At 61.4% G+C, this 10,809-nt stretch overlaps 1 protein-coding gene across 1 annotated transcript in view; it reads left to right on the top strand.

The window, feature by feature from the left end:
• Positions 1-10,809, top strand: part of CDH23 (cadherin related 23) — a 361,784-nt gene that overhangs the window by 348,962 nt on the left and 2,013 nt on the right. Inside the window, exons 54-67 of the mRNA XM_051823796.2 lie at positions 1,362-1,553; positions 1,706-1,819; positions 2,355-2,484; positions 2,607-2,858; positions 2,936-3,097; positions 7,415-7,671; positions 8,490-8,587; positions 8,932-9,052; positions 9,399-9,478; positions 9,562-9,602; positions 9,693-9,753; positions 10,087-10,216; positions 10,304-10,426; positions 10,549-10,653. Coding sequence (XP_051679756.2) covers positions 1,362-1,553; positions 1,706-1,819; positions 2,355-2,484; positions 2,607-2,858; positions 2,936-3,097; positions 7,415-7,671; positions 8,490-8,587; positions 8,932-9,052; positions 9,399-9,478; positions 9,562-9,602; positions 9,693-9,753; positions 10,087-10,216; positions 10,304-10,426; positions 10,549-10,653 — 1,866 coding nt within the window. The remainder of the gene's footprint in view (positions 1-1,361; positions 1,554-1,705; positions 1,820-2,354; positions 2,485-2,606; positions 2,859-2,935; positions 3,098-7,414; positions 7,672-8,489; positions 8,588-8,931; positions 9,053-9,398; positions 9,479-9,561; positions 9,603-9,692; positions 9,754-10,086; positions 10,217-10,303; positions 10,427-10,548; positions 10,654-10,809) is intronic.

Raw genomic sequence — 10,809 nt, forward strand, 5'->3', positions numbered from 1 at the left:
TTCTCCTGTAACCTAATTTTTTTAAGATTTTATTTAAGAGGTAGAGTTACAGTGGGAGAGACAGAAAGGTCTTCCATCTGCTTTTCACTCCCCCAAATGGCCACAACAGCCAGAGCTGCGCCGATCCAGAGCCAGGAGTTTGCTCTGGGTCTCCCACATGGGTGCAGGGGCCCAAGGACTTGGGCCATCTTCTGCTGCTTTCCCAGGCCACAGCAGAGAGCTGGATCGGAAGTGGAGTAGCCAGGACTTGAACCAGCGCCCATATGGGATGCCGGTGCTGCAGGTGGAGGATTAACCCACTGCACCACAGCGCCAGCCCCTAACCTAATTTTTTAAAACTCGTTCCCTCTTATTATAACTTACATGTCCTGGTCAGCTACCTCAAATCTTTTTATGGGATGAAGCAGGGTATAAATCAGTAACCGAGGGGCCAGCACTGTGGCATGGTGGTAAAGCCACCGCCTGTAGTGCTGGCGTCCCATATGGGTGCTGGTTTGAGTCTCAGCTGCTCCACTTCTGATTCAGCTCTCTGCTATGGCCTGGGAAAGCAATGGAAGATGGCCCAAGTCCTTGGGTCCCTGCACCTGCATGGGAGACCCAGAGGAAGCTTCTGGCTTTGGATCGGCGCAGCTGCAGCTGTCGTGGCCATTTGGGGAGTGAACCAGCAGATGGAAGACCTCTCTCTGCCTCTCCTCCTCCTCTGCATAACTCTAACTTTCAAATCTTGATTTTTTTAATCTAGCTTTTTTGCACCCCGAAGGCCCCATTTACTAAGGCTTTCCCTTAAAGGTTCCATATTTGAGAAAACTTCCGTCTCCCCAGCAGCCAGCATTTATAAAGCAACTATCCGTTAGTCACCCCACATTTTATTAGTTAGATGAACTGCCACTTGGAACTTGTGATTTCATGATGAATGAGGAGGTAAACGGAGACCAAGAAGCAGGGACAGTGCTTCTTGGGCTCTTGGCCCAGGCAGCCTGGTCGCGCCTGAGCCGGTGCCTCAGATGGAGTTCACATGAACTGAGGCTCAGGGCGTGGCGGCAGGGCGCTACAGGGATGGGGACAGGCCCGGTGGCTGACTTGTGCCCACCGTGCCCCCCTGCCTGCATGTCCCCCACTGTGGAGGGATCCGGGGACACCCAGAGCTGTGACTGGGGGGGGCAGAGTCTGTGTGATGGAGAATGGCTGGCTGCTCCGTCCTGGAACCCTCACTGTGCAGTGGCCTGGAGGGATGGGCGTAGCTCCTGGGAAGGGCCCCCCCCCCACCGACCCAGGCCTTGGCTTGGGGGAGGGGTGGCCGGGACCCTGGGCGCAGCAGCCGGCAGGGCTGGGAGCTGGGCTCTCTCCTGGGCCGCCCTCAGGAGATCCCGCTGCGCTCCAACGTGTACGAGGTCTATGCCACCGACAAGGACGAGGGCCTCAACGGCGCGGTGCGCTACAGCTTCCTGAAGACGGCGGGCAGCCGGGACTGGGAGTACTTCACCATCGATGCCGTCAGCGGCCTCATCCAGACTGCACAGCGCCTGGACCGCGAGAAGCAGGCCGTGTACAGCGTAAGGAGGCGGGGACTGCGGGGGACACCTTTCTCTAGGCCCCCCCTCTGCCATCACGCAGACTGCTCCTGGGGGACCATGGCCCCAGGGAGGGAGCTTGTGTGGAGCCCGAAGCCAAGCCCCTCTTCCTCTCACCGTGCTCTGCCCCCCAGCTCATCTTGGTGGCCAGCGACCTGGGCCAGCCGGTGCCCTACGAGACCATGCAGCCCCTGCAGGTGGCCCTGGAGGACATCGATGACAACGAGCCCCTCTTTGTCAGGCCCCCGGTGAGTGTGTCCCACCCCTGCACCGGCCACGCCCGCACAGGGCCGCAGCTGGGGACCACTGATGGGCCGGACTGAGCCCTGTTGCACACGCTACCCTGTGGTGCAGAGAGCAGCCAAAAAGAGCTGGCTCGCAGAGCACATAGGCTCGCGTGTGTGTGTTCAAACGTGCAGGCACGTGCACTCCTGACTGAGCTTGGGGCTGAGGGGCTGTTGTGTGGACGCCACCTTCCCACCTGGGTTCTTTGTCCTTGTGAGCACGTGGGGTGGAGGTGGGGCGGGAGGCTCCCGGCACCCGGCTATGCGCACACGCAGGTGCGTGGCCAGGTGCACTGGCCCCCGCCATTCCAGCACTCAGGTGCTGGGGTCCATCGAAGAACAGGCTGAGCCTGGCCCTGCCCTGGCAGAAGGCGGCACCGAGTGTCAGCTCCCCAGAGGCGCGGCGCAGGTCCCCAGGCACAGTCCCTGCTCCTGTGAGGGGACAGCGCCGCCGTCACCAGCTCTAGCCTCACACGGTGACCTTCCCCTTGCCCTGCAGAAAGGAAGCCCCCAGTACCAGCTGCTGACCGTGCCCGAACACGCACCCCGTGGCACCCTGGTGGGCAACGTGACGGGCGCCGTGGACGCAGACGAGGGCTCCAATGCCATCGTCTACTACTTCATCGCTGGTGAGGCCTACGAAGCCACTGCCCCACCTGCCCAGGGCTGGAAGGGGACCCTGACCCTGACCCTGACCCTGACCCCGACCCTGACCCCGACCCCTTACCCTTCTATCACGGCTCCCTTTCAGCTGGCAATGAAGACGAGAACTTCCACCTGCAGCCCGATGGGCGCCTGCTGGTGCTGCAGGACCTGGATCGGGAGCGGGAAGCCGTCTTCTCCTTCATCGTCAAGGCCTCGAGCAACCGCAGCTGGACCCCGCCCGGCGGCCCTGCCCCCGCCCTTGACTTGGTCTCGGACCTGAGCCTGCAGGAGGTGCGCGTCGTACTGGAGGACATCAACGATCAGCCGCCGCGCTTCACCAAGGCCGAGTACACTGCAGGTGCAGGGCTGGAGCCCGGGCCCGGGGCGCGGGGCAGCCCCTGCCCTGCCGCTCACTCTGCCCGCCCATCCCCGCAGGGGTGGCCACCGACGCCAAGGTGGGCTCGGAGCTGATCCAGGTGCTGGCCCTGGACGCAGACATTGGCAACAACAGCCTGGTCTTCTACAGCATCCTGGCCATCCACTACTTCCGGGCCCTCGGCAACGACTCCGAGGACGTGGGCCAGGTCTTCACCTTGGGTAGGAGCTCGGCCACGGGGGGCTGGCCTTTGTCACAGTGTGAGCTGTGGGGGGCGGGGGTTGCTGAGCCAGCCGTGCGGGGTGAGGGCGGCCTCCTGCCAGCCAAGCCGGCCCTGTACCGACCCCCACCCACCCCTGTGCCTGCCCACCTGCTCTCCTTGTCTGACCCCTCCACCCCCACGTCTTCGCTCTTTCACCCATTGTACTCATGCGGGGGCTACAGGCTGACAACCTCGTGCTCGTCTGTGCGGTGGAGTGGTCATGGTGGCCAGTGTCTGTTTTCTGAAACGCAGGTGGTTTCTGGGTTGGGAACCTAAACTCATCTGTCCTGGCTCTTGGTTGCTCACATCAGCCCTGTGCTAGGGGATGCTGGCAAGGGCCTCTCCCCTGGGCCCCTGTCCCCCGTCTCCCACCACCACCACCACATCCACCCTCCAGGGGCTCCTCCCCTGGGCCCCTGTCCCCCGTCTCCCCCCACCACTACGTCCACCCTCCAGTGGCTCCTTCCCTGGGCCCCTGCCCCCCTCCAGTGAGCACTGTTTGCCTCTATGCTATGAAGCCAACTGTTTCTGCCTCCACATCTGGGCAGGAAGAGGTGACTGTGCCAGGCTTGGTTTCCTGACCTCCCTGGTCCCTTCGGAGTTGCCACCATGACTGGATTTCCTTTGTTTTCTTTTTTTTCTTGATTTTTAAAGACTTATTTATTTGAAAGAGTTACCCAGAGAGAGAGGTTTTCTATCCGCTGGTTTATGCCCCAACTGGCTGCACGGGCTGGAGCTGTGCCAATCTGAAGCCAGGCACCTCCTCCAGGTTTTCCCACGTGGGCGCCACTTTTTGCCCCAGAATTCCTTAGTGTTCAGCTTGTCCATTTTCTCCGCATTGCACTTCTTCACTGGACTGAAAATGTCGGTTTCCAGGCCAATGGTGAGAGGGAGGCTGGCCTGTGCCCTCTGCCTCCTGCTCACAGGTTTGATGTGGGCAGTTTAAAAAAAAATAATTTTTTATTTGAAAGGCAGAGTAACAGAGTGAGAAGGAGAGAGAGAGAGAGATCTTCCATCTGCTGGTTCACTCTTCAATGGCTGCAACAGCTGGAGTTGGGCCAGGCTGAAGTCAGGAGCCAGGAGCCCCATTCAGGTCTCCCACATGGGTGCAGGGGCCCAAGGACTTGGGCCATCTTCTGCTTTCCCAGGCCACAGCAGAGAGCTGGATCGAAGTGGAGCAGCCGGGACTAGAACCGGTGCCCATGTGGGATGGCAGCACTGCAGGCGGCGGCTTTACCCACTACAGCACAGCGCTGCCCCCTTTCTCATGACTGAGGGATGCTCCTTGTGTCGGTACACACTTCCTTCATGGCCAATCCCGTCTCAGCTACTCTGAACGGTGCAGCAGGGAATGCGGGCTGTTGGTGTCTGACAGGTTTCATCTCCTTTGAGTTTTCCCCAGTGGTGTGACTGGCGGAGCACGTGGGCATCCTAGTTTTAGTGTGTTGAGGAATTCCAGTACTGTTCTCCCTGATGGGGGTGTCATTCACATGCCTCCTAGTGATGTTAGCCTTTTCTCGGCATCGTTGCTTATCTTGATTGTACTTATTTGAAAGGCACAGTGACAGAAAAGGAGAGATAAAGAGGTCTCCAACCTGCTGGTAACAGGGGCTGGGCCGGGCCCTCCTGGTCTCCCCCGAGCTGACAGGGACCCCCGTACATACGGGAGCCGTGACCCCCTGCCTTCGCAGCCGCCTCAGCGGGAAGGCTGCACGGGAAGCGGAGGAGCAGACCCTGGGCTGTGGGCCGTGCGTGTCCGTGCAGCAGCTCTGTCCCCACACCGACCGGGCCGTCTTCTGGCTGCAGCCATGCTGGCTGCAGTGAGATGGCGGTGCCGTGGGGTCCGAGGGACATGGAACACGTCCTCACCCGCCTCACGGCTGTTCGTGACTCTTGACAAATGTCTGCGCAGAGCACGTGCCCAGGTTGTCAGCAGGCTTTGGTTCCTTGTAGATCCGGCAGACTCGGGCTCTGTCGGACAGCTCCCCCACGCTCTCCGGGGCCGCCTCCCCACGGTGCCGCAGTGCAGTTGAACGCCTGGATTGGCTTGGCTGGCCCCGCGCTTTCGGGACGAATCCACAACGTCAGTGTCGGCACCCGTGTCGTGAAGCATCTGCTCCTCACGCCACTCGGGCAGGGTCGTAGCGGTCTTGGGTCCACGGCGCGTTCCGCACATGCTGAGAAGTGGAACCGCAAGCTCCTGCCTGCAGCTGCCCCGACGCCCCAGCCCTTCCTCCAGGGTGTGTGGTGGGTGCCATGCCGGGAGACCTGTGCGCTTCCTCCGGGGGCTGTGTTCTGTCCCACAGGTCTGTGCTGGCTGTTACGCCAGAACCATGCTGTATGGGTTACAGTAGACACACACAATGGTTGCGGGTTAACCATTCTGATGGCTCCAGTATTGTTTTGTTGTTAAAGATTTATTTATTTGAAAGGCAGATTTACAGAGAGGCAGAGAAAGTAGTCTTCCATCTGCTGGTTCACTCCCCTGATGGCCACAATGGCCAGAGCTGAGCCAATCCAGAGCCAGGAGCTTCTTCCAGGTCTCCCATGGAGGTGCAGGGGCCCAAGGACCTGGGCCATCTTCTGCTTTCCCAATCCATGGCAGAGAGCTGGATCAGAAGTAGAGTAGCTGGGACTCGAACTGGCGCCCATAGGGGATGCTGGCACTGCAGGCAGTAGCTGTATCCACTACACCACAGCACTTTGGCTATTTGAGGTCTTTTGTGATTCCATATGGACTTTAAGATTGATTTTTAAAAATCAATCAGACTTTATGTATTTACTTCAAAGTCAGAGCTACACAAAGGAGAGGCAGAAAGAGAGGTCTTCCGTCAGCTGGTCACTCCCCAGATGGCCACAACAGCTGGAGCTGCGCTGATCTGGAGCCAAGAGCTTCTTCTGGGCCTCCCACGTGGGTGCAGGGGCCACGGCAGAGAGCTGGATCGGAAGTAGAGCAGTCAGGACTCGAACCGGCACCCATATGGGATGCTGGCACTGTAAGCAGCGGCTTGACCTGCTACACCACAGCGCCGGCCCCACGATTATTTTTTCAATTTCTATAAAGTATGTCTCTGCTATTTTCATAGGAAGTCTTATTGAAGTGTAAATAGCTTTACATCCATTACTTCTCATCCTTCCATCCAGCTGTCCATTCATCCGTTTTTTTTGTTTTTTGTTTTTGACAGAGTGGACAGTGAGAGAGAGAGAGAGAAAGGTCTTCCTTTGCCGTTGGTTCACCCTTCAATGGCCACCGCACTGCGCTGATCCGATGGCAGGAGCCAGGTGCTTCTCCTGGTCTCCCATGGGGTGCAGGGCCCAAGCACTTGGGCCATCCTCCACTGCACTCCCTGGCCACAGCAGAGAGCTGGCCTGGAAGAGGGGCAACCGGGACAGAATCCAGCGCCCCTACCGGGACTAGAACCCGGTGTGCTGGCGCCGCAAGGCGGAGGATTAGCCCAGTGAGCCGCGGCGCCGGCCTCCAGTCATCCATTTCTCCGTGTCTCTCCCTTTCTGCATCTCGCTGCCCGTGTGTCAGCATGGAAGCAGAGGCCAGAGTCAAGGAGCACACCTGCGTGTGCACCTGCCTGGGGCATGCTGAGCCTTTGGGGTGGTGCTAGAAGATGCCCTGGGGGTGTCCATCACTTACTTCCACCCCAATACCTACCCGCCCCCGTCACCCCTCCCTGCCTGCAGGTAGTCGCTGGGGCTGGCATTCAAGGCCCCTCCCTCTTCCTCCTGACCCCAGGTCCTGTTCCATGGCCCCTAGCGCAGCCGTACCGAGCTACGTGCTGTTCCTTCCACAAGCCCCGTGCCATCTTCTTCTCACCCTTGATCCTCTCGTTTCCTGGAGGGCCACCCCCAGTCCTTCAAGGTCCAGCTCATGCGTCACCTCCTCGATTTACACAACCGGATCCACTCTCTCTCCTGAACTCTCTCTTATCTGAGTAAAGGTCACCCAGGTCTGCCTTAGACAGGAGCAGGCTTTGAGCTCGGTCGGTCTGTGCGCAGCCATGCCTACAGAATTCAGAAGTGGGTGTAAGAGCCAGGGCCGACTGGTCCCCTACAGCCCTGGGCGGGCATGAACATGCAGAGTGTTTGGGGATTTCGCATCTGCACAGCGCCCTGCACTACGGCCCAAGCTGCCGCCTCCTGGCGGGGCGCTATTCCCATGCACCTGTCACCTGCTCCCCGCCAGACCCTGGGGCGCGTGTGCCGCCTCCCCCTAAACATCCCTGGGCTGTCCCTCAGCTGTGCCCCGCCCTGGGCTCTTCCGCAGGGAGTGTAGACGGCATCCTTCGCACCTTCGACCTCTTCATGGCCTACAGCCCTGGCTACTTCATGGTGGACATCGTGGCCCGGGACCTGGCGGGCCACAACGACACGGCCGTCATCGGCATCTACATCCTGCGGGATGAGCAGCGCGTCAAGATCGTCATTAACGAGATCCCGGACCGCGTGCGCAGCTTCGAGGAGGAGTTCATCCGCCTGCTGTCCAACATCACGGGCGCCATCGTCAACACTGACGACGTGCAGGTGCCCCTGCTCCCCACCCCCACCCGGGGCAGAGGCCAGGCCCTAGGGAGGGACAGGGCATGGCCGACAGGTCAGGGGCCTGAGAAGTGGGGTCACTTCCTAGCAGCGAGGCTGTGAGGAGGTTCTCCCAGGCCTCTGGGCCTCCTGTGTCTCCACAAAATGGGATTAACAATCAGTACCAGGACCAGCAGAGGTGGAGCTATGCGGCACACGGCAGCAGGCATCGGCAGTGATGGGTCTGTGGCTGGGAGGTGGGTAGGAGGCGCTCCTGGCAGAGAGCTGCCTGTCGCTCCCCCTCTTCGCGGAGGAACGACACAGGACCCTGCGCTGTTCTTTTGTCTGCTCGGCCCTCCCCTGGTTTGCTGCTGGTTCTTCCCGGGTTGGCTACCGACCCTTCCACCTCCATGGAAGGGCGGTTCCCCCTGCCACTTTCCCCACTTCCGCGGGGGAGCGGCACACTGCCGGCCGGCTCTCTCGGGGGCTGCTCAGATGTTCCTCAGGTGTTCCTGGTGCATGTTGTCTCTCTCCTCCTTTATAGTCCTCTTCCACCAATCCCAACTCTGCTACCCACACGCCGAGTACGCTGCTCTCCTCCAATCAGGAGCAGGTCCTGCTGTTTATTGGTTGAACTGGAGGCAGCTGTGTAGAAGCTGTTTCCTCCTCTCCCAGCGCCATATTGTGGGAGAGCAGATGCATAGAATAAGTCTTAATTCCAGTAACTTAGTCTAGTCCGAGTTGCTCTCAGTTGCTCCCCACACTGCCCCGCACCGCCCTGGGCCCTGCTGTGGTGACCACCCCCCACGCCCCTTCTCGCCTAGTTCCACGTGGACAAGAAGGGCCGGGTGAACTTCGCACAGACAGAGCTGCTCATCCACGTGGTGAACCGCGACACGAACCGCATCCTGGGCGTGGACCGGTGGGTAGGGGGCCTGGGCCGGGACCTCTCCACCTCCCTTCCCGGGAGGCACGAGGGCCTACTCTGCCCCCCACCAAAGGGGGCAAGGCCAGGAGAGAGGACACGGCTTGGGGATGCCCCTGAGCCTTACTCTCCCCGTCCGTAAAATGGGAGCGTTCCTCCTCCTGTGAGGATGAATCAAGGTCCCAGGTGGAGCCGCGTGGACCCTATAAAAGAAGTCAGAGCCGGGTGGGTCTGAACTGGGCAGGGCTTCTGGGTGCACTGGAGGCCTGAGGCAGGAGAGGGGCAGGACCACCCCGGGGGCAGGCTGAGGGCGGGAGCTGAGGCCCCTGCCCCGCACCCAGGGTGATCCAGATGATCGACGAGAACAAGGAGCAGCTGCGCAACCTCTTCCGCAACTACAACGTGCTGGACGTGCAGCCAGCCATCTCCGTGCGGCTGCCCGACGACATGTCGGCGCTGCAGGTACCCCGGGCGCCGCCCTCACTGGCCCCCAGCCCTGGCGTCCCGCGCTCAGCCCTGCCTGCTGTCCCCACTACCCTGGGCGCCACCCTCCCCGGCCCCCGGCACCCCGTGCTCAGCCCCAGCCTGCTGTCCCCGCTACCCCGGGCCCCGCTCTCCCCGGCCCCCGGCATCCCGGGCTCAGCCCCAGCCTGCTGTCCTCCCTACCCCGGGCCCCGCTCTCCCTGGCCCCTGGCCCCTGGCCCCGGCATCCTGGGCTCAGCCCCGGCCTGCTGTCCTCAATACCCCGGGCCCTGCCCTCCCCGGCCCCCGGCATCCTGCACTCAGCTCAGGCCCGCTGTCCCCGCAGATGGCGATCATCGTCCTGGCCATCCTCCTCTTCCTGGCGGCCATGCTCTTCATCCTCATGAACTGGTACTACCGGACAGTGTGAGTGCCCCTGACCCCGGACAGCCACGGAGTGGGCAGGGGAGCCCGGCCCCCCTCAGCAGCATGTCTCTGCTTCTCCCCAGACACAAGAGGAAACTCAAGGCCATCGTGGCTGGCTCAGCAGGTGAGAGCTATGGCCGAGGGACCGGCTCAGGCTCCCCCAGCCCCTGCTGGCTGCATCCCTCCCCTCCACACCCCACGCTTGTCCCTGCAGGAAATCGCGGCTTCATCGACATCATGGACATGCCCAACACCAACAAGTACTCCTTTGACGGGTGAGTGGGGCCCTCACACTGCCCAGGATCCAATTGGCAGAGATGCCATGGACTGGCTGGAACCTGGGATGTGAGCACCCCCTGGTGGGCTGACCACCCCCTCACTCCACCACTGACAGTGCCCAAGTTCCAAGGGCACAGAACTGGAGCACCAGGCCCACTGCTGCACCAGAGGGCCGATCCTGCTCGTTCTAGCAGGATCCCAGGTGGGGAGAACACAGCCGCAGCTGCCGCTGCCGGAGGCCTCCTTCCCACGGCCCGAACCTCAGGAAGGCTCTGCAGTTGGCCAGGGAAGCAGGAAGGGATTCTGCCCCTCCTTCTCCCCACCTGCAGAGCCAACCCCGTGTGGCTGGACCCCTTCTGCCGGAACCTGGAGCTGGCGGCCCAGGCTGAGCACGAGGATGACCTCCCCGAGAACCTGAGCGAGATGGCCGACCTGTGGAGCAGCCCCACCCGCACACACGTGAGCTCCAGGAGCCCTCCCTAGGGGCTGGTCCCGGCCCTGTGTGTGACATTTACCTGAGCTCCAGCCCATGCTCCCTGTCCCCAGGGAACCTTCGGGCGAGAGCCAACAGCCGTCAAGCCTGCCGATGACCGGTACCTGCGGGCGGCCATCCAGGAATACGACAACATTGCCAAGCTGGGCCAGATCATCCGGGAGGGGCCCATCCAGGTAAGCCCGCCCCACACCAGGGTGCCTGGAGCAATCCCTCCTGGGCCCTGTGAGGCCAGGGCCTTCCTAACGCAGGAGGGCGATGGCCTCGGAGGGGAGGGTTAACCCTCTCCCTCTCCCAGGGCTCGCTGCTGAAAGTGGTCCTGGAGGATTACCTGCGGCTCAAAAAGCTCTTTGCACAGCGGATGGTGCAAAAAGCCTCCTCCTGCCACTCCTCCCTGTCCGAGGTAGCCGGGCGGCCCGGCGCTGTGTGCTGTGCCCCGCTGCTGGGGGTGCTCACTCTCCTGCTACCTTTCTCGGCCCCTCTGCAGCCAGAGCCAAGGATCGCTGTGGGGCGGGGTGCAGGGAGTAGGTGGGGTAGCGTTCACAGGACTGGGGGTGGG

This window comes from Oryctolagus cuniculus, chromosome 15, assembly GCF_964237555.1.
Source record: "Oryctolagus cuniculus chromosome 15, mOryCun1.1, whole genome shotgun sequence".
Taxonomy (NCBI): Eukaryota; Metazoa; Chordata; class Mammalia; order Lagomorpha; family Leporidae; genus Oryctolagus; species Oryctolagus cuniculus.